The sequence below is a fragment of the Spinacia oleracea genome, chromosome 6 (assembly GCF_020520425.1).
Source record: "Spinacia oleracea cultivar Varoflay chromosome 6, BTI_SOV_V1, whole genome shotgun sequence".
NCBI lineage: Eukaryota > Viridiplantae > Streptophyta > Magnoliopsida > Caryophyllales > Amaranthaceae > Spinacia > Spinacia oleracea.
The window spans coordinates 108,306,348-108,328,549 of NC_079492.1; the positions used below are offsets into that span (position 1 = coordinate 108,306,348).

Consider the following 22,202-nt stretch of genomic DNA (forward strand, 5'->3'; position numbering starts at 1 on the left):
TCCAATGCAGTCATTCTTCTCCTTCCATAGTGACCATAAAAGAAAGACGAATTTATATAAGGATGTGGGTAATTCCTTAGAAGTTTTAGAGTTTCAAGGAGATCATGGGTGGTTATTGAATAATCCAATCAATGTTTGGTGAGGGAGAGATCCCACATAGTTTTAGAAGAGGGACATTGCATGAACAAATGATTTGTAGTCTCAATGTAAGTATCACAAAAGGGACATTCATCAAAGGAAAGTATGTTCCTTTTATGAAGAGTGTCTCTGACTGGTATGCTATTCTGGCAAATTTGCCAAAGAAAAATAGCAATTTTGGGTGGAATGTCTAATTCTAAGATCCAATTATGATGCCACTTTTGAGAAGTCTTTTCCAAATTATGAACTAGCCAGGCAGCAAATTTGACAGAGAATTCCCCTGACGAAGTTACTCCCCAAGTCAGTCGATGATAGAGATTGAATTCCATTAAATAACAACAACATAATAGAATAGGTATTCAACCCAAATACACTCATACTTAAGTTAGAAAGATAGACGTTACTCAACATTCATCTGTGTGAGATTTCATCATCCACGACGATCGTGATTATTTGTTACGAAGTGTTTTTTATTTACTCGCACTAGTTTCTATTGTAAAATTTGTATGCCTATTTTATTAATTAATTAATTAATTTTACTTAAGAAAAGGAAAATAACAATAAAGTATGAATATAATAAGTAAATATTTTGGCAAATACTCTGTAGAAATATAGAATCAAATGCTTAAAAAAGTATAAATATAGGAAAGCGGACTCATAAATCCTAAATCCCATTGAATTGCCGACTTGCCATCATCCCAATTGAAGAAAAAATAGAAATCAAAAAATTTATTCTCTGCTCTCATGGCTTCTCAAGCTACTCTTCTTCTCCAAAAGCAGCTTAAAGGTATTAAAAAAGGATTTATTTTCTTCAATTATTTCGTTGAAACTCATAATTCTTTTTCCTGAATTTTGGTTGGTGATTTACAGATCTTACCAAATATCCCGTAGATGGGTTTTCAGCAGGCTTATTAGAGGAGAACAATCTGTTTGAATGGAGTGTTACAATTATTGGTCCTCCTGATACCATGTAGTAAGTTTCTTGTCTCTTATTTCAAGATTTTAAATTATTTTCTCAATTGATTTTGTATGTTTTATTTAATTTTCTGTTTCTTGGACGATTTTTGTCGATTAATAGATTTTCTTTGATAAGTTTTGTAAAAGTATTCTGTTGTTTTAGAATATAATCTTGCCTTACCCTTCAATCAATCGTTAATTATGATGGGTTGTTAGTTTATATACGGAGTAGTTCTTAGTGTAAAAATTACATGGGGTTTGTAAAGAAAATTAAAATCGTGGGTAAATTCACGGTGACAGATTTTTATTTGGTCGACTGACAAAAGACTTGCTCCAAAATTGTAAGTTAAGGTTGTTTATATAACATCATATCTTAATTGTATGCAGTGAAGGAGGATTTTTCAATGCCATAATGAAGTTTCCTAAGAATTATCCAAACAGCCCGCCAACAGTAGTGTTTACATCCGAGATTTGGCATCCCAATGGTAATTTTTGAGAAAATTTCATGGTTGGAATTTATGTCTGCATTTTCTTTGTTTGAAAATAATTTCTTGTTTTATAATCGAGGGCATGGCATGTAAAATCCAATTGTAAATTGTATGATAGTATGATGTTAAGACTTAAGAAAGATAACATCATACTCCGTACAATTTTTGCAATTAGTTTGAGTTCTACTTGATTCATTGCCTTATAGAAAAGTGTGTTGCTAATTGTGGTTTTTGCTTGCACATGACAGTTTATAAAGATGGAACAGTATGCATATCGATACTTCATCCTCCAGGTGATGACCCTAATGGATACGAGCTTGCCAGTGAGCGATGGAATCCTGTCCATACGGTATTTCTCTAACCTTTTTATCTTTGCTGTTGTGTAGTTCAATCCCCTCGAGCTCATTTAAATCATAGTGTCATGTAGTCTAGAAGTATTCAACTTTATAATGATTCAATCTGCAAGTTATTTAGCCTCATAAGTCCTGTATTTGTACTGTATTAAGCAAATTTAGCACCACTGAACTGGTTAGAAATCCGAGCTTCTGAATGCACGTGTAGATTGGTTATGCAAGATTTGTCCCTGTATTTTTGTGTATGAATCAGTCTGTAGAAAGAAATTTCTTCAATCATCTGCAAGGATGAGTAAAGCCGGGTTTATGTTAGGAAGCTTGTCTAGGTTTTGCATTTCCTGATAACAAAAGGAAAAAAAAGATTCTTTGATATCATACTTTTGTTGGATTGTTTATTGGCTGACACTATATATGGTTGCTTTGACAGGTTGAAAGTATACTTCTAAGTATCATATCAATGCTTTCTAGTCCTAATGACGAATCTCCAGCAAATGTTGAAGCTGCTGTAAGTCCCTCCTTTTCTGGTAGTTGTAGTAGTGTGCCTTGTTTTGTTAACTTAAATTCCATTACTACAAATATATAGGTTTGCTGATTGAGTTTTGCCTATATCTTCTATGATTGACTATTTCTCTGCACCATTCATCAAGTTTTTATTTTAGTTCAAAAGTTGATATTCCTTTGATTGATTTTGTGGGTATTCTGATGTTGATGAGAACACAAGTCAATACAAGAAACTAAAAGTAATCTTGTTATTTCGCACGTGCAGAAGCAATGGAGGGAGCAAAAAAACGAATTCAGGAAAAGGGTCAGCCGTTGTATAAGGCTATCGCAAGAGATGTTATGATCCTCCACACTTGCAGAGATCCTTAGAGAAATCGCATTTATGTTCTTATTTCTTCTGTTACTCTTCTTTGACCTGAAGCCTTAGGAGTTTAATTTGCTTGAACGTGGTTCAGTAGAATCAAGGGGTAATTCTTTCTCGTTATACTTCATTCAGACTTTCATAGCGCCTTTACTTGTTCTTGTGCACAGCGCAAATTGATTTAATATAATGAATCACAGATTGTCATTTTAATTTTTACTTTCATAAGTACTCCGTATAATTTTGCTATTATTACTTTTCAAACAAGAACATCTTTCCTGTTTATACCTTCTCTGGTGTTTTTGCACGATGAGCAAACCCACATAAGGGAGAGCATGGGCACTATGTTTGAAGTGTGTGGTCCACCGTCCATACATTGTTGATATAAAACTAGATACTAAGTAGTTGGTATAAACAGAGCTTTTATTTATATAGTAATCTGTTGATATACAACTACATGTATTATGTATATAAACAGAGCCTTTATTTATATAGTTTAAGTTAAACTCTCAAACATAGTTCCGAACTTGATAGTAACATGATCTAAGACTAGCTAACCAGTCATCCGCTGAGGAACATGGCACCGAGTTTAACTTTCTTGCCATGACTAAGCTCTGCGATTGACTTGCATCTTGTGGACACACTCGTGAAGCTGGATGCTTCCAGTTTTCTTTCTATTTCATTCCAATCTATTACTCTATAGTTCTCTTTTGGCCCGTCTTCAACGTATACCTAGAAACAATACACAAAAAAAAAAGCATCAAACTAATAAGTAGAGAAGACGCTCAAAAGGCTTTGTAGATGGTTGGAATTTGGAAACATACCTTGTTAGGCTGATCGTTGGAAGGTACAGACCAAGCCAAGAGCCACGCACAATTGACACTAGCATACACCACGGCAGCCTTGGAGCCCTTTGAAGGAGCTCCATAGTGTACGAACTTGGCGGTCCCACCTATTGGAATTTCCGTTGGAAATTCAGCTCGGAAACTCACTTCCCCACACCAATCATGTTTATTATGAATATGTAACCTGCTTCCTTTGGTTACGTTTAGTATGCACCCAGCAATTTGTAGTTGCATTTTCTCAATGTTTGGACTTTCTGTCAGTAGAATTTTCTCTGCCTCTTTCATCATTTGCTCTACAACTGCCTTGTCCTCGTTTTGCAGTATTGATGCTGAACTTGCTAGCTGTTGAGCGGAAGCCATGTTACTCTCGTCTGTAAAATCAATCAAACAATCAATCACCGCCAAGAAAGAATAATATATTGAAATCAAAACTTAAACTGAATTCCATGTTAATTCATAAAGCAAAACTACTAGTAAAAGAGATCGATCGAGGAAGATAATACTTGACTTTAGATGTTGTGCTTGGCTGCTGTAGACTTCCCTAACAATTGTGTAGTTTTTCTTACTTCTTCGTAAACACTAGATAAAATTGGAACGATACAGGAAAACATCGCGTCTTATAAACGCAGTGTATGAATATACACAAGCCATATGGCACGATAAAATAGCGAATGAAATGGCAAGTATTAGGTTCTTTTCATTGCATAATTATATTCTTATTTATAGTTAAAAGTGACACTACCTACCAAAAATTGGGTATAAAGTGGTGAAATGCATTTTTTTTAAAAAAAATTCCATGACTCAAAGATACACAAGAGACCTACCATTCTCGACTGCTATAATGTGCTACTGATTCTCTTGTCTATTTGTAGGTCCTCTTTTCTCACCAGCATATAGAATATATGAATAAATCTCTAATTTTCTTTTTCTTCCCATGTTAAATTTGGAAAATGGAATCTATAATAATCTTGTTAGCCATTCATTGCATACTCCAAATTCAAGAGAACTGATCGAGAACCAAAACCAAAAAAATATCCTCGAAAATTACGGGACATATACAACTATACAAGCCCACTCGATCCACTCCTAAGTATGTTGTCTGTACGGAGTGTATTTGAAATGTCAGAAGACTCAGAACTAAGTGATCGTCACCGTACTAGTTTGAAATGTCCAAACTAAGTGATCATATTCATATGTTCTCCTTCCTCCGTTTCATATTAATGACGGCACTTTGATTTTTTGGACACTATACACAAATTCAATTGTTTTGACTATTATTTGCTATTTATGGGTAAAGAAAAATATAGTTGTGTGAAATCTTGTTTAATTCGTCTCAATAAGTATTTTCGGAATAACAAATTTTTATAATTTTTACGAATACAAAATTAGAGATATTAATGTCCAAAATTTATACTGGCAGGCTTAAAAAGGTAAAAATATAACCATTAATTGTCGCAATGGAACTATAGAAGGCCATCTGGCTTGAAATACGAAAATGATAAGCCATGTCGCAATGATGACATAGCATGCTTATACGTTATGATTTAAATTGAAAACTAAAATATTTAACTTATATAATCTATTATACATGTAACAAAAAAAAAAGGAAAATCAATATATTCGAATTTACAAATTGAATACTGTAATTTTTTATTTAAAAAAATTATTTATGATTTGTATAAAAAATACGTATTTTCTTCTTTGTTACAACGGCCTTATTTACATATTTTATAGTAAAAGTTACATTGATAGTAAATTTTATTGATGACGCATGCCTATATGACGCCCATATATAGCATTTAAAATCTGGCATGAAAAATGAGAACAACTAAATGGTGGTGCAACTTGCTACGTTTATCATCAAACCAAAAAAAAACCATTACTCTACCATTATATCCGAACAAAGGAAGTATATACATAATTATTTTAGTACGTACATAATACATTTATTCTGATGGTAAAATTGTGATTGACCATAAAATGGGCGGTTGTAAAATGTAAATGGATACATAAGACTTAAAACAATGTGAAAGTGAAAAAACATTTAATGTTGAGGGGGAGTGACATTGCTCCCAAGCCTAACTACCATGCCATCTATATCCCGAACGTATCCAACCTTCTGGTTCCATTCCTTTTGTTCTGGTTCACTCACTGCTTCTGCCCCGTTCTCCACTGCCCTCTGCTTAAAACAATGCATTAATTTAATTTAAACCAAATAAATCTCCAAAATAGACAAATTAAGACAACATTATTAATTTGGTATTGCTTAATTTAGTACTCCGTACCTTGTAAGCGGCATCCACATCAGCATAGTCGAAGCACACCTCGATTGGGCCACGTTCATGTTTGGATTGAAATGTTTGAACCTCACCTGTGACCTCATCGGTCTCATGTTGATGGATTTGGGTGAATGCTATTGTGGTCTGTCCACTCTCCAGTTCTCCCCATCTAGTACAAATTTATTTAATTTTTTAATAAATACCAAGTATATCACAATCCACAAATCCATCCTCATTCTAACTTTTATGGTATACAAAGCGATACAGTAACACTCCATAAATCATTCATGATTCATCATTCTTGTTATGAAATATTGTACGACGTTACAATATTTCATAACACATTCATGCACAATATTATTAACATAAACACACGCAATCGATTGTTTTTCTCATCCCTCTGCAGTACGGAGTATATTGCATCGGTTAGCGCAAACATTGACAAACCCTCGCCACATGCACAAATTCTTAATAACGGCTGGCATACCATAAATATTTTAAGGCGGATAAGGAAAACTTTCTAAATTATATTTATATGAAGTATATTTTTTTTTAAAAATCACCCCCTTCAAAATCATTTACATGATAGCACTGCATATAAGTATAACAAAGTAACTTTAGAAAGTTTGAAATATTTAGAAAGTTGGGTGATGATAAAGGTCGCAAGTTGCGACAACATTTAGTTGTCACAATCTAACGTGTCGAAGTTTAATTGGTACATATAGGCGCCACGTAGGCTATGTGTCATCAGGATATTTTTACTATCAATTCAATATTTTTACTATGAAAATATGTAAATAGATTAATCGATATAAAAAAGGAAACAAATTAGAATATTAAAATTTTCTTACCTTTTTTGAAAAATGTATAATAGTTTATATAAGTTAAATATTTTAGTTTCCAATTTAAATCATGACACATAAGCATGCCATGTCATCATTGTGACACGGCTTAAAGGTCGCGTGTTGCGACCTTTATCATTTTCGTAGAAAGTTTATCCGTTAAAAATAACAGTATTAACTTTAAAGTAAATAAAAACCATGTTGAAGTTAATAAAAAAACAAACTGGATATTGATATACAATAAACTATGTACGAGAGGCATGATCATGCATCACATATAGCTTGGAGATATTCAAAAAAAATATATCAAAATCTAAGAAATTAACATAATATGCAAACAGCCAAACACAAATATATTGTTCTTCGACATCACAAATTAATTCGATGTAACATGACCTTCCACATATATGAAGTCCATGTCGATTAATATTTATAATTTGTTAAGGATGGGATGATGTTACATAATACACATACCTGTGGGAATTATCTAAACGGCGAACGTTAACACCAAATGCTTTGGCATAAAAAGCTACTGATTTGGCAACGTCTTTCACATACAAAACTGTGTAAGCATAGGCTGGCTTCAGATTTGAAGTCATTTTTATGTTTTGATCGACTTTGTGAGAGATTTGAAATTAGATTCAAAATTCAATATTTCTGATTATTGTAATTTCATGGAATTGCAGTTTGTTATCGTCATTTATTTACATCTTCCATTTCAACACGTTGTGCGCGCCTCTGCAAGGTGTGAGCTCGTGAAGGCTACGAAGATGCCACGTTCATACATGCACCTGAATACGATGATAATTACAAACTAGTTTTTCTTTGTTTGGTAACTTAAAGGATAATGGTAGAAGATGGTGAAGATTGAGGGGAAGAAAGGAGAGGAGGGAGGAAAGAAGGAAAAGTGGTTTCCCTCCCTTTCAAATGGAAAAAGGGTTTTCCACATTTGAGAGAGTCATGTAAAATTGTTTTGCATGCCTTACCCAACCAAACAACGTAAAATGATTGAATTATGGAAAATCGTATTCCATGAAAAACGTTTTACGCCCTACCAAACGGAGCCTAAGGTCGTATAATTTTCAATAAGGTCCTATAAGTTTAGATAAGTTCAAATACGAAGTAATAATAATAAATAAAAATAAATAAATAATAATACTAAAATATTCTTATTTTGGAATTTATTGGAACTTATTAAAATTTACTAGAACTTATTAAAACTTACGAACTTATTGAAACTTATTTGAACTTACTGAACTTATTGGACCAAAAACTTATTTTTTTAAAGGTGAACAGAGTGTCCCATAACCAGTATTTACTCGATGCGCGGTACATGATTTACAAATTTTAACTTTAAACGAAATATAATAATTTATAGAAAAACAAAGAAATATACTCTCTTCCTCCATTATTACGGGTTAGTCCTATTTCTTATTGACTTATATTTTTCATTAGTCTCTTATACAATATTTCTTTATTTTTCCAACCGTTTAAACGAAAAGTTAAATTAATTTATGAAAAAAACAAAAAAATATACTCCCTTTCTCCATTATTGAGGGTTAGTCCCCGGTCTTTCTTATTGAGTTGCTTTTTATTAGTCTCTTTACAATATTTCTTTATTTGTTTAACCTTTATCCCCATTATACCTTTTAAATATACAAATCTAACTTATAAGAATCAATTAGAAGTATGATCTCATCATTTATTGTGTTATCCTTACCCATTTTTTTTATTCGTCCGAGTGGTCACTGCATATGTACCTTACCAGTAGAAAGGTTCATAACACCTAAAATATTTAAAATTTAAATATAAATATCTAAGTACTCCCTCTGTTCCATGATGTTCCTCATGTTTACTATTCACGTGGTCAAAGTTTAAAAACTTTGACCGTAATTAATAGTATGAAAACTTTGACCGTAATTAATAGTATGATTAAGAGTATAAATGTTAACTTGTGGGATATCATTTGATTCGTTTTAATATAAATTTTCTAAATATAAATTTTCTAAATATAAATTTTTTATAATTTTTACTAATACGAAATTAAAAATATTAACGGTCAAAGTAGTGCATAGGAGACCGCGCATAAGGGAAAGTGAGGAACATTATGGAACGTAGGGAGTATATGGTATCCCACTTTTGAAAATACTAGTTGTTGGACCGTGCGCTAGCACGCACATGTAAAAATATTACATAAAAATTTACATTTATTTTGTATAAATATACATAAAAAACGGGCATTTACAAATTTATGGAAAATATTTGAAAATCAATGCTAAAATTCAATTTGTATGTAATTAATAATACGAAAAATCATAAATACGTTTATATCATAGGTGTCTTTAATATTGTAGCATTTTTGTTCTTCTTTGATTCCTATTTTTTTATTTTCTATTTTTCAGCAACTATATATATAATAATTGTACTTATGAATCATAACCATTAGTTAATTTAGAATTTTAGAAATACATTTTAGAGAGAGAAAGAAGAGAAGATTTATATTCTCTTAACATAAGAGAGATTTTTTGAGAGAGAAAAAGTGAGATAGTGAGTGAAAGAGTGAAAGAGTGAAAAATACATTTTCTCCTTATTTTCTCTTTAAAATTCTTTATGAATGTTTTTCCTTAGTTGAAAATGAGTGAATTAAGAAAAATGCTAGTTCAATTTGGCAAGTCTTCGAAGTCAGAGAATCACATGAGAGCATGATATTTTTTGAGGATATGATTGAGATAAGTTTTTGAAGATTTATTAAAAGATATTGATGAAGGAAATAGTGCCCTTGGTCCAAGTATGCATATAATATTAAGTCTAATAAATACGGTTCAGTATTAATTAACTGTAGACACCTACTTTTGTCCCCATTCCCGAAAGGGAAAGGTTCGATGATGAAAACATAAATCTCCACTTGACAACGCATCTCCTATAAAATAAATGAATCTCAATTCCCCTTTTCATTTCACCCGAAACCTGCTATTTATGGAAACCTGCTAAAAATAGTAACTGCCGTAAAAGGTAGCTTCTAAAAGTGGCAAGTCATAAAAGATAAAAACCTGTCAGAATTAGGTGTTGCACTCCAACATAAATCCTAAATGAGATAGAAAACTGCGAGAATCCAATTCCTAATATGATTCGGAAATAAGAGTTACGTATTAATTAAAATCCTAACGAGCCTAGAGTTCGTAACGGGCCCAGACGCATTCCGTCATGAAATTGATACGCACTAAAAGACTCGATTAAGTCTCAAACACTACGGATTTCAGGAATCCGAATCTGACTAAGAAAACAGCCCAGACCCTATTTTCAACGCCTGGCTCTGGGCGCCGAAATCTTCGGCGCCCGGGCCTGGGCGCTGAAAATACCTGGGTACGTGTTTTTTCCTAATTCTTTGTGGATCAGAACTCTGCAATTCTATCTTTCCAGAACTCTTCCCTATAAATACAGCCCCAAATTCGACGTGAAAGGAACACACACAACACACACAATTCATATTCTCAGTATTGACTCAAACCCTTAGCCTAAGCCTCACGCTGCGAAATTGTTCACGCGTTCTGTCGCAATCGATCCATAAATCGAATAGAACGTATCCTGTCCCATAATTGAGATTCGTTAAATAAAAAGGAGAAATAGCAAAGTCAAAGTGGTTAGTTTTCTGAGAACCGTGACGCACCTCTCAAGGGTGCGTCGTAATGTGTCCCTTTCCGATGATTTAATTGCTTTCCTCGCCCTTTTTATGAACTGTTAAACTAACTAAATCTGATTGTTCTATCACGCCTAACAAATATAATATTTTTGGGAAATTGGATTATCATGCTAGGTCCCTTAATGCTATCTAAATAAGATAATCGCGATCGATCTAGTATTATACGTTGCATATTGCTAAAATCAACTCAGATTAGTTTAATAGTTAACGCATGTCCCTTCAATTATTTATGCTGAGCTAGTAAGGATATCCTGCCTCTGGAGTTATCGACGAGCGAAGTACTCCTCTCGGTAGTTACAGTCCCCCGAACCCTCAATCTGTACCTTGCGGGTGTATGTTGAGAGATCCCCACACCAGGGATCACAAGGGAACCTACGGCCGTCGTGGTCAAACATAATTGCACTCCCTTTATGTCACGATAACCGGGTTTCGTCAGTTTTTCTCATTGTTGTTAAAAACTGAATGGCGACTCCTATATTACTAGTCAATTGGGTGTAAACTCACAGGAAATCCAATTACACTTGATTGAATAAAAAGAATCGTCACATCCACGAGGGACGAGGTCACGCATTAGCCTCGTGCTTTTTCGACCCCCTCACAGTGGCGACTCCACTGGGGATAGTGAAGGAAATACTCGTGCTTGTAGGTAATCAAAATAGCCGAAGGGTGAAATGATCCTACCCCGCGTTTATTTCCCCATCACGTTGGGACGACCTGAAAATCAGCATATTAATGTGAACGGGCAGAACCGCATAACGAATCTCGGCTCCCACGGGAGTTGGGACTAAGGATACCTTTTTTCGCCAATAGGGGGGTGCATACGCCGCGCATGTTGCCCACTCGGTACTTGTGCAGGTAGTACACCTATCCCGAATCCAATCGCTCGCTCATTAGGTCCCTCTCGCCTGCATGCCCCCTTGGCTTGCACTTACGGGTTGGCCTCTTGAGCGAAATTCGTCTGTTGAAGACACTACCTTGATCGGGGCATGTGTTGGATCTACGATAGAAGCGGTACCAAGCTAGGCGCAAATACTACCCATAGAAGCCTATCATAAACTACGTGACATATTTAATTTTCAAATCCATGTTTGTAATGTAGTTATGTGTAGCGAACTATGTGACTATGTTATGATTGTGCGTACGAATAATGCTAGACAAATAATGCTAGAAAACCAACGACCTTAAAAATTGCCCAAACATTCATAAACCAATTTGCCGAAGAGTTATACCGAAATACGCGTTCCGCAAACCCGAACGATCGCCACAGAAATAAGCGACGCTCGGGATGGCCCGTAACGAATCCCACAAACGCTGTACAACGCGTAAAGGACGTTATAAGGCAAGCGCGCAAAATCAAGTCGCATAAACAAAAAATATACGCCAACAGAAATCGAGCACCAGTCAGGGACGCATTTTCAGCGCCCCTGGCTGGGCGCCAGAATCTCTCACGCCCACTGCTGGGCGCTGAAGTTGCTGCCTGGCCTTATGGTCAGGCACAGCAGCCTCGGTGCCCGCGCATGAAAAAATATACGTAGCAAAAAAAAAAACTTTTCGTAAAAATTGCTGCAGGGGCGTATGAAAAGGCACTCGACTCTAAAAGCGACTAAAAATTAAAAAAATAAATAACTCTTTGTGTCGTTGATTAGGCCTCCTACGACGACAATGCTCGGCATCAAAACCGAACATGCTAATAATTATGAATGTCACATGGGCAAAGTATTCAAAAAATAATGTTCGAATAAAGTCTTCAAGAAAAAATAAATGTTCAAATAAAAAATACATAAATCCGAGTCCAGACTAGGCTATGCCAAAGTACAATCTAAATACTAAGTCTTAGTTGTATTATCCATAAGAATCGGTCCTAATGCTTGGTGTCGCTCTGCAAGTTAAAAGGTTAAACCATATTGAGTCTCCCTTCCTAACGTTTAAATCAATAAGCACCCATATGTAATTGTCATCCCTTGCTAAGAATCCACGGCCTCAATACTCTCTCTCACCCATAAAAAGAATATGTTATGTATTTACAAAATGGAAACGGTCACATTCTGAAAATCATAGTCGCACAACCCCCAGAGTGAACCTAAGGTGTCAATACCATTAGCAAAAATTAATGGCCTCAAGGCTTATGATCACATTGGGTCACGACTATCATAGTCCTCTCGAGCCACTCGCTCCTCTAAATACTCCTAAGTACGGACTAAACGATTTTCCATGAATGCAACATGACCAACCATGAAAATACCCAAATCGGCATACCATAAGGCCCCATTGGGGTAAAGCAATACACACTAAGAGAGAAGCCGCACTAATGATTCTAGTCTTACAAAAATGAAAATTCGATTTCCCCAAGTAACTACCTTGCCAACATTAAGCAAAATGGCGCATGACGAATGAACACCCAAGGGTTAAAATCTAAAGTGTCAACCAACGAAAGTTATGGTCCAATTAGCCTAAGTCTTAGAGTCACTGGGTCAAGTATTATAGGCTTACGCCACGTCATTATGTTGAGTCTAGGCCACCTCCTTGTATTCATACACGGGTTATAATCAGAAAGATTAATGAAAGTTCGAGTCTAAATCACAACTTTCAATTAAATCCCAGAAACTGGAATCTGAAAAGAAGCAAAAAAGTTATTTTCGATGCAATTCTTTCGTTAAATTTCAATAAGGTAAAAACAAGATTCCGAATCTACGCTATTTGCACATTTTAAGAAACGACTAAATACGCTTGCAAAATAAGGCAATTTAAAGGTCCACCCTAGGCCTACTAAAATTAAAAGTCCACTATAGGCCTACCAAACGAGGCTCACTCAGTCTCGCCTCGTGACTCAAAGACCACAACCATCTACCTTTTAGCCCAAATAAAAAATTTGATTGAAGGATTTATGTCGGGGGGGAAATCCCAAGCAAAAAGAAAAAAGAGAAAGAGGAAAGGGAGAGCGAAAAGAGCCATGAAATACTTAGCCCGTACCTCCCAAAGTACGAAATCTACCCAAGTAAACGAAGGAAAAGAATTGAGTCAACCAATCCAAATCATAAAATTCTACGATGTCTACCCTTTCCAATCCTTATGCTCTTAGACGCCTTCGCTCTGGGGTCCCTGTTCAGCTCATTTAACCCATCCATGTTCTCATTGCCATAACCCAAGAAACCATTACTATATAATGACTATATAACTTGTATGGATACATCCTGTTGATATACCCTTGAGCTGTCCCCATGCTACTCATTGACCTTGGTTGATTTAAACTCATGACACTAGCTTGAGGCTGCAAATTGTGAGTCCTAGAAGATGTAATCCTTATGCTATACAACTCAACTTATCCTATCTCATTCAACCCATCTTTCAAGCCGTCTTGAGTCACGAATAAAAAAGAAAACAAATGAAAAGTGCAAAAAATAATAAATAATAAAAAAAGCAAACCTTGCAAAGCGCCTTTAAAAATTAGTCTAAAAAGAAAAAGAAGCATTTAGCGCACCAAAAAAGATCCGCCCAGAAATAATTTTCAGCGCCCACAGCTGGGCGCCGAAATCTTTAGCGCCCCAGCCTGGGCGCTGAATCTCTCTGCTTGCCAAATTTTGTCCAGAAGTGCTCGTCATTTTATCCACACATGCACGGAAAAATAACGAGCACTTGGAGGGGTACAACACGTATTCAGATATACGTACCACCAAAAAATACATGTACTCAATCAAAAAATATAAAACAAATTTTTTGCTTACGGCAAGGCAGCAGATTAAAATAATAATAAACTTCACTTATTCTACCGTTTCAAATAATATGTTTCCATCTCAGAACATACTTATCGAATTCGGCATTCTAAGAAACCATTTTCTAGGCTAAGAACTACGCAAGACCTGATTCCAAATTAAATCTATTTAAGGCGGATACGTAGGCAATCCATGATTCGGTCCAACCAATTTGCAAAAATATTAAAGCCTATAGAAAAACAAGAATAAGAAATAGAGTCCCTTATTGAAATTTAATTACTTGCAATCCAAGTCGAAAGAAAAATTTAAATCAAAGGGAGAATCCAAGTAATCAAGATGCCAAAATTAATGAGCACACATCGAAAAATAATAAGGGGACGTACCCTTGCCAGAAAGAGCACTCACACTCCTAGGCACCTAGCCAAGACTCAAAAGATCGCTTTGCCTCAATTAAGTGGGGGCTAGCACAAGCGTCCATGACCTCTAAAGTACTCGACTTGACCCTCCCTAAAGCGAACTAACTCACTTAAAGACTTTCTTTCACCAATAGACATAGTCGTTCGCTTAAAGACCTTCTTTCACCACTAGACACAGTCATAATCGCCAACAAGTAATAAAGGCAGTAAGCTTGCAATAAAGAGGATTGTTCTACGGCATCGCCCCATCGTTCATTCGAGCTCAGGGCACCCGTTTGTGGTAATTCAAATGTTTGCAAATCCCCTTTGAAAAAAAAAAGAACTCACCCTACTCAGACATATGACACGGGCATCTAAAATCGAGATCTAAAAGCATCATTAATGGGAAGACATAATAACAACTGGGGGCTAAAAAATTGAAATGAAAGAGCTCGAGAAAGAACTAAGTATACCTTGACCTTTTGTGCAGACATACACCAAGTAAATCTAAGTAGATTTGAAAACGGTTTATATTCCCGCAATTCTGGAAAAGATAGCCCTAAAAGCCTAAAGCATATGCCAAACGGACACAAGTATATCTTGACGCCTGCACCCTGGCTTCCAGCAAATCCTTAGACAGCATTCCAAAAAATCGTAACAGTATTTTTGATTCACTCATGTAATCCTGTACGAACCCTTCTATAAGTCAACCTACTTAGGACACCTCGGATTGTACACAGTAGGACTCGGATTTTAAATAATTTTCAAATGATTTTTAAAAGACTTCTTCGAACATAATAAAGTGTCGTTGGTTTAAAGCTAAGTATGTGTTTATCTCGATATTGCAAGTGAGTAAAAAAGATTTCTAAATATGATTATGGGTAAAGAAAGGCACCTAGCTTTTGGTCAAGGCATACTTCAACATGTGACTACCTTGACCATGGCAATGTCGCATAATACGACATTTACAAGAAAAGTAGCAGATCACTACTCGAACATACCTCGCACTAAATGAGTCTGGTTCAAACTATTCATGATCCGTGTCACCATGAATGCATAAAAACGTATGCCAAATATTATAGCACCAAGCCAATCCCGTAACTACAATTGGGGGCTTGAGAAGCACACTCTAAAAATGCTCGAAATGACGATTTTATCGCAAATTCTCGACGCTAATGCTATACATACGTCATAGGGGCACAATCCTAAGCTTAATCGTGTAAAACGAACCTTAGAATGGCTACAACCCCTCCCAAATTCTAAGCACTACTTAGAATATATAAAGTCACCCCACTAACAAGGGTAACTGAAAATCGCGAGTCACCAAAACTCCGATCAAAACACTGCACATAACGCTCTCCCTATAAAGCGCCCGTTACACAGTCTACCTCGTTCCAAAGCAAAAGCGAAAGAAAAATCAAGGATAAGAACTGTCAAAATATACCCAGAAATCATTTTCAACGCCCAGAGCTGGGCGCCGATATCTTTAACGCCCCAGCCTAGGCGCTGAATCTTTCTGCTAGCCAAGTTTTGCCCAGATATAAAAAGAGAAAGAAACACCTATGAATCCTCGCATCGAACGAAGTAATAAGCCGTGCAAACCCACGCAGAAGGTGCTACACTTGTTCGAACACCTGAACGAGGCGTGATGAAGTACTCCAATGCAAAAAAAATATGATATCCCAACACCTGGAGAAATGTTCTAATACATGTGGTTAGGCCACACAAGCCTACGTCGCACCATAAGTTCAACCATCCCACGGTACAAGTCTAAAAAAGAGTAAGGCATATTGCACTAATGTAGGCACGACCAAGAGCACGTGTAAAAGAGGCAAAGACTACTTATCGCCCAAATGCAAGCCACACGACTTCTACATTAAGGATTAAAGGTAGCAAAACATTACCTACCACGGAAGGGATAGCTCGCACTTACACGAGCGATACCCCAAGGCATCTTTTTCGAAAGAACCTACGAAAATCGTACGCCAAAAGGAAGCATCCCAGCATGCATACTTGGGGGCTCCAAGCTACGAAACAACCATAGCAAAATAAAAAATTTCGAAGCAAATGTTTGAACAAACGAAAGGGCACGATGTTTGAGCCCACTTCATGAATGGGCCTGAACCCTATCAAGCTTCTAAGAATACTATTCAAAATCAGTCATTGCTCAAAAAAAAAATGATTCAAGCAAACTGATTAATGGATCGCACACAAGGGCCATTCTATGAACGCTCGTTCGCACATACATATCATCATTCTAAGTATCGAACATTCACGAACGCGTTCAAAAAGAAAAATATACAACAACAAGAGCGGTCAAAGTCTTACGCCTCAAAGTATGTTCCTCGGGCCATATAGACTCGCCCAACTATCGCAATAACTGTACGCCTTAAGAGCAACAGTTCCTTAAAATAACCGCCCAAAGCGACAAGCACCGTAGTCCACCAATCGGCTACGGCTTCTCAAGAAAATCATCACGTTCTAAAAATAAAGAAAAAAACAAAAGAGAAGAGAATACATAGAACTTCCAAGAGGCCAACTGTGTCATCAAGAAAGCTAGCCAGGAATTATTTTCAGCGCCCAGCGCTGGGCGCCGAAATCTTTAACGCCCAAGCTTGGGCGTCGAAAATGATCCCAGACCCTCTCTGACTGCTATAGGGTCCTGCCATATTCATTTGACTTGAAAGTTGCCGATTTCTTTACTGAAAGTCGCACCTCACGGCTTTGTTAAGAGTAGCACACCACTACAAAGATCGCTCGCACTTACGAGCACAATCCCAAACACGATCAAGGACATTACAGAATGCGTAGGAACCTCTTTGACAAGAAATGACCGTCAAGCACGAATGCTTGGGGGCTCGAAGGAAAATATATATTATGCAAAGTAAAAACAATATTCCCAGACTACGCTGTACGAAGTCCCGTGTTTGGATGTCTCAAAAAATAAAACCGGTTTACGACCTCAAGACAAAGGTCGCCGTTGATGCTTATACATAGTCCCCTAATCAAGGACCCAGGTAGTGGCAAGATTGAGTCGTAAAGACTAGCTCAAAACCATGAAAGGTGATGACCACAAGACAATGGTCCGTCTAAGCACGTTGTCAACCCATATTCAGGTTACAACTAAATCCGAGCATCCCTCGAAAGAATTCGCTCCTGCAAGAATGAATGAAAAGAAATTCTCAAGAGAAATCACGAGAAAAAATAAAATAGGGACTTGCCCACCTCAATCGGGCAAGATCGCGCCACGAACTACGCGAGTTCCAAATCGAAAAAACGAATTCAGGGATGTCCACCCTCAGCGGACAGGACTCGCCCACCTTCAGCGGGCGGGGTTTGCGTAACTAGCCGCGCAGATCCTCAGTTTTCCAAAAATAAAATTTTCAAAATTCAAAATGAAACAGGCTCGCCATCTCCAGCCGGCGGGGTCTACGTCACAAGCCGCGTAGGTCCTTATTTTCAAATTTCAAAAACAGATTCGTCCACTTCTATCAGACGGGGTTTCCACCCTTAGCGGACAGGTTCGCCATCTTTAGCCGGCGGGGTCTACGTCACAAGCCGCGTAGGTCCTTATTTTCAAATTTCAAAAACAGATTCGTCCACTTCTATCGGACGGGGTTTCCACCCTTAGCGGACAGGTTCGCCATCTTTAGCCGGCGGGGTCTACGTCACAAGCCGCGTAGGTCCTTATTTTCAAAATTTCAAAAATAGATTTGTCCACTTCTATCGGACGGGGTGTCCACCCTTAGAGGACAGGCTCACCATCTTTAGCCGGCGGGGTCTGCGTCACAAGCCGCGCAGGTCCTTAGTCGCTGCAGCGATAACTTTTTCTGGTTTTCCCTTTTCCAAAAATTAAAAGGATTGGTTTTCCGTTTTTTCATAAAAAGAGCGATGTGCTGGATTTTCCTTCGTTTTACGTCCCATAAAAACAAGGGGGTTTTGTCGTTTAACTAGCCCTGAAAATGAGAATCTTTAAAAACATTTTTACCTCGTGATTGGGCTTGGCCAGGCCCAATTACACTTTAAAGCTTTGATTTCAAAAACATCTGTAGCTACTCCCAATGACAAAGTGAGGGAGTTTCTACGCACCTTTAGATCCTTCCAATGACAAAGTGAGGAAGTTTCTATACTATCAGTTGACAAATCCCAATGACACGTGAGGTATATGTCGACATTTCAAAGTGATGACCCTTAAGTCAAATGTTATCACTCGGGGGCTCGTGAGACCCTCGCAAAAAACAGGTCACCATAGCTTATTTGACGCACTGCGTCTAATACTTTGACCATCGTCTCATCCCGAGACTCAGTCAAAGTGGGGGCTAACTGTAGACACCTACTTTTTTCCCCATTCCCGGAAGGGAAAGGTTCGATGATGAAAACATAAATCTCCACTTGACAACGCATCTCCTATAAAATAAATGAATCTCAATTCCCCTTTTCATTTCACCCGAAACCTACTATTTATGGAAACCTGCTAAAAATAGTAACTGCCGTAAAAGGTAGCTTCTAAAAGTGGCAAGTCATAAAAGATAGAAACCTGTCAGAATTTGGCGTTGCACTCCAACATAAATCCTAAATGAGATAGAAAACAGCGAGAATCCTATTCCTAATATGATTCGGAAATAAGAGTTACGTATTAATTAAAATCCTAACGAGCCTAGAGTTCGTAACGGGCCCAGATGCATTCCGTCATGAAATTGATATGCATTAAAAGACTCGATTAAGTCTCAAACACTACAGATTTCAGGAATCCGAATCTCACTAAGAAAACAGCCCAGACCCTATTTTCAACGCCTGGCTCTGGGTGCCGAAATCTTCGGCGCCTAGGCATGGGCGCTGAAAATACCTGGGTACGTGTTTTTTCCTAATTCTTTGTGGATTAAAACTCTGCAATTCTATCTTTCCACGAACTCTTCCCTATAAATACAGCCCCAAATTCGACGTGAAAGGAACACACACAACACACAAAATTCATATTCTGAGTATTGACTCCAACCCTTAGCCTAAGCCTCACGCTGCGAAATTGTTCACACGTTCTGTCGCAATCGATCCATAAATCGAACAGAACGTATCCTGTCCTACAATTGAGATTCGTTAAATAAAAAGGAGAAATAGCAAAGTCAAAGTGGTTAGTTTTCTGAGAACCGTGACGCACCTCTCAAGGGTGTGTCGTAATGTGTCCCTTTCCGATGATTTAATTGCTTTCCTCGCCCTTTTTATGAACTGTTAAACTAACTAAATCTGATTGTTCTATCACGCCTAGCAAATATAATATTTTTGGGAAATTGGATTATCATGCTAGGTCCCTTAATGCTATCTAAATCAGATAATCGCGATCGATCTAGTATTATATGTTGCATATTGCTAAAATCAACTCAGATTAGTTTAATAGTTAACGCATGTCCCTTCAATTATTTATGCTGAGCTAGTAAGGATATCCTGCCTCTGGAGTTATCGAGGAGCGAAGTACTCCTCTGGGTAGTTACAGTCCCCCGAACCCTCAATCTCTACCTTGCGGGAGTATGTTGAGAGATCCCCACACCAGGGATCACAAGGGAACCTACGGCCGTCGTGGTAAAACATAATTGCACTCCCTTTATGTCACGATAACCGGGTTTTGTCAGTTTTTCTCATTGTTGTTAAAAACTGAATAGCGACTCCTATATTACTAGTCAATTGGGTGTAAACTCATAGGAAATCCAATTACACTTGATTGAATAAAAAGAATCGTCACACCCACGAGGGACGAGGTCACGCATTAGCCTCGTGCTTTTTCGACCCCCTCACATTAACAAGTTAATAATTCAGTGAGATCAAGTGAGCTGAATGCCTGACTAGAGGCCGCTTCAGTTCAAGTGGAATTATTATATTAATCCACAACTTACTCTTGACTGAACCCGTAGGGTCACACAAATAGTACGTAAACGGATCAAGTATTTAATGGCATTAAATACTCCATCTATGGATATTCGGAATCGACGGATCTTGGTTTCAGTGGGAGCTGAGATCGTCACATGTAAGAAATGAATACTCCGGAAACGATGATATTGCCGGAAACGGAAATATGGATCGTATCGGAAATATAAATATTATCCAAGTCGTAGATGTTGCCGGAAACGGAAACATGGTACGTATCGGAAAATATTATCAGAAATGGAAATATTGCCGGAATCAGAAATATTGCCGGAAACGGAAATATTGTCAGAATCGGAAATATTATCGGAATCGGAAAATAATTCCGGAAACGGAAATATTAAATATTTGTTCGAAACGGAAATTAATTCCTGAAACGAAAATATTAAATATTGTTCGTATCGGAAATAAATTCCGGAATCGGGAATTTAATCGGAAGCGTATCGTACGAATTAGCATCGGACGAGGCCTGCCAGACGAAGGCCCAGCACGAAGCCAGGCCATCGCCCAGCACGAAGCCGGGCCATCGCCCAGCAAGCCGGGCCATCGCCCAGCAAGCCAAGCGCGCCACACGAACAGCCAAGGCCACGCCAGGCCCAGCGCAAGGCCAGGCCCAGCAGGCCGTGGCAGCGCGCGCAGCGCGCGCAGTGGGTTGCAGCTCGCGTGGGCTTGTAGCTCGTGTGGGCCGAGCGGCCGTGTGGGCTGTGCGCGGGCATGGCCTGCACGCTTGCGGGTCATGCTCGTGTAATGTTTGTGTTCACATACGAAACCTAAAAAGTATAGGATTTGTTTAATGATTAAATTCCTAATCCTAAAAGATTAATTAATTAAATAAGAATTCTACTAGGATTCTAATTTAATTAATTCGTATCCTAGTAGGATTCGATTACTTATTCCATGGTCTATAAATATGAGTTAAGGGCTCATAATTTAGATCGAGTATTCAAGTGTTCAAAGTGATTTTTGAGAGCAAAAATTCAGTCACATAATTGCCTACAAGTTGCCGAAAATTCCAAGTACCTTGAGGGCGATTCTAGTTGATCAAGCTTAAGGCGGATCCGGACGTGCTGTGGACTATCTACGGAGGGACGACACTTAGAGTCCTAAAGACTTGTTCTTGTTGGGTTCGGGCGCAGCTAGGGAGGGCACGCAACAAAGTGTATGCATCTAAACTATGCTAAATGATTATGTGTAAATAATATGCTTTCCTGGCTTTATGGTTTTTCCGCATGATTTATGTTTTGTCATATGAATCATATGTTAGGTTATGATACATATGACATTTACATAGATCATGCGGAAACAACCATTAACCCAGGAAACATATTATTTACACATAATCATATAGCATAATTAGATGCATACTCTTTGTTGCGTGCCCTCCCTAGCTGCGCCCGAACCGAACAAGAACAAGTCTTTTAGGACTCCAAGTGTCGTCCCTCCGTAGATAGTCCACAGCACGTCCGAATCCGCCTTAAGATTGACCAACTAGAATCGCCCTTAAGGTACTAGAAAATTTCGGCACTTTTGAGCAAGATGTGTGTTTGATTTTCTCTCAAAAACTCACTTTTGAATACTTTAAAACTTGTATATAAATTATGACCCCTAGGCCTTTATTTATAGAGTTATGGAAAAGGAATCGTAATCCTAGTAGGATGCGAATTAATTGGAATTAGAATCCTATATGAATTCTATTTAATTAATTTATCCAATTAGGAAT

The 22,202-nt window shown here is 37.5% G+C and overlaps 3 protein-coding genes across 4 annotated transcripts; 1 reads left to right on the forward strand and 2 right to left on the reverse strand.

Moving 5' to 3' along the window:
* The first annotated feature begins 765 nt into the window (after positions 1 to 765).
* On the forward strand, positions 766 to 3,017 carry LOC110796570 (ubiquitin-conjugating enzyme E2 7). The gene is made up of 6 exons (XM_022001632.2): positions 766 to 925; positions 1,009 to 1,111; positions 1,483 to 1,580; positions 1,832 to 1,932; positions 2,364 to 2,441; positions 2,703 to 3,017. Exons 1-6 carry the CDS (start codon positions 883 to 885, stop codon positions 2,778 to 2,780), a joined length of 501 nt encoding a protein of 166 aa, XP_021857324.1. The 5' UTR covers positions 766 to 882; the 3' UTR covers positions 2,781 to 3,017.
* A 186-nt stretch (positions 3,018 to 3,203) lies between these two features.
* On the reverse strand, positions 3,204 to 4,328 carry LOC110796569 (jasmonate-induced protein homolog). 2 transcript variants are annotated; one of them, XM_022001631.2, is made up of 3 exons: positions 4,152 to 4,328; positions 3,623 to 4,014; positions 3,204 to 3,530 (listed from the first exon to the last, which is right to left on the reverse strand). In XM_022001631.2, the coding sequence occupies exons 2-3, from the start codon at positions 4,001 to 4,003 to the stop codon at positions 3,360 to 3,362; spliced, it is 552 nt and encodes a 183-aa protein (XP_021857323.1). In that variant the 5' UTR covers positions 4,004 to 4,014; positions 4,152 to 4,328; the 3' UTR covers positions 3,204 to 3,359. The 2 variants fall into 2 exon arrangements, with proteins under 2 accessions (XP_021857323.1, XP_021857322.1); XM_022001630.2 differs by having other exon boundaries at positions 4,147 to 4,327.
* A 1,359-nt stretch (positions 4,329 to 5,687) lies between these two features.
* LOC110796574 (uncharacterized) lies at positions 5,688 to 7,363 on the reverse strand. Its single transcript, XM_022001635.1, has 3 exons — positions 7,239 to 7,363; positions 5,929 to 6,091; positions 5,688 to 5,822 (listed from the first exon to the last, which is right to left on the reverse strand). The coding sequence occupies exons 1-3, from the start codon at positions 7,361 to 7,363 to the stop codon at positions 5,688 to 5,690; spliced, it is 423 nt and encodes a 140-aa protein (XP_021857327.1).
* Between the last annotated feature and the right edge of the window lie 14,839 nt (positions 7,364 to 22,202).

Coding starts and splice junctions, on each gene's coding strand:
- LOC110796570 (XM_022001632.2), top strand. CDS start 883: ATGGCTTCTCAAGCTACTCTTCTTCTCCAAAAGCAGCTTAAAG. Junction 926..1,008: donor TCTCCAAAAGCAGCTTAAAG/GTATTAAAAAAG, acceptor GGTGATTTACAG/ATCTTACCAAATATCCCGTA. Junction 2,442..2,702: donor CAGCAAATGTTGAAGCTGCT/GTAAGTCCCTCC, acceptor TCGCACGTGCAG/AAGCAATGGAGGGAGCAAAA.
- LOC110796569 (XM_022001631.2), bottom strand. CDS start 4,003: ATGGCTTCCGCTCAACAGCTAGCAAGTTCAGCATCAATACTGCAAAAC. Junction 3,531..3,622: donor CCAACGATCAGCCTAACAAG/GTATGTTTCCAA, acceptor TATTGTTTCTAG/GTATACGTTGAAGACGGGCC.
- LOC110796574 (XM_022001635.1), bottom strand. CDS start 7,363: ATGACTTCAAATCTGAAGCCAGCCTATGCTTACACAGTTTTGTATGTG. Junction 6,092..7,238: donor CGTTTAGATAATTCCCACAG/GTATGTGTATTA, acceptor AATTTGTACTAG/ATGGGGAGAACTGGAGAGTG. Junction 5,823..5,928: donor ATGTGGATGCCGCTTACAAG/GTACGGAGTACT, acceptor TGTTTTAAGCAG/AGGGCAGTGGAGAACGGGGC.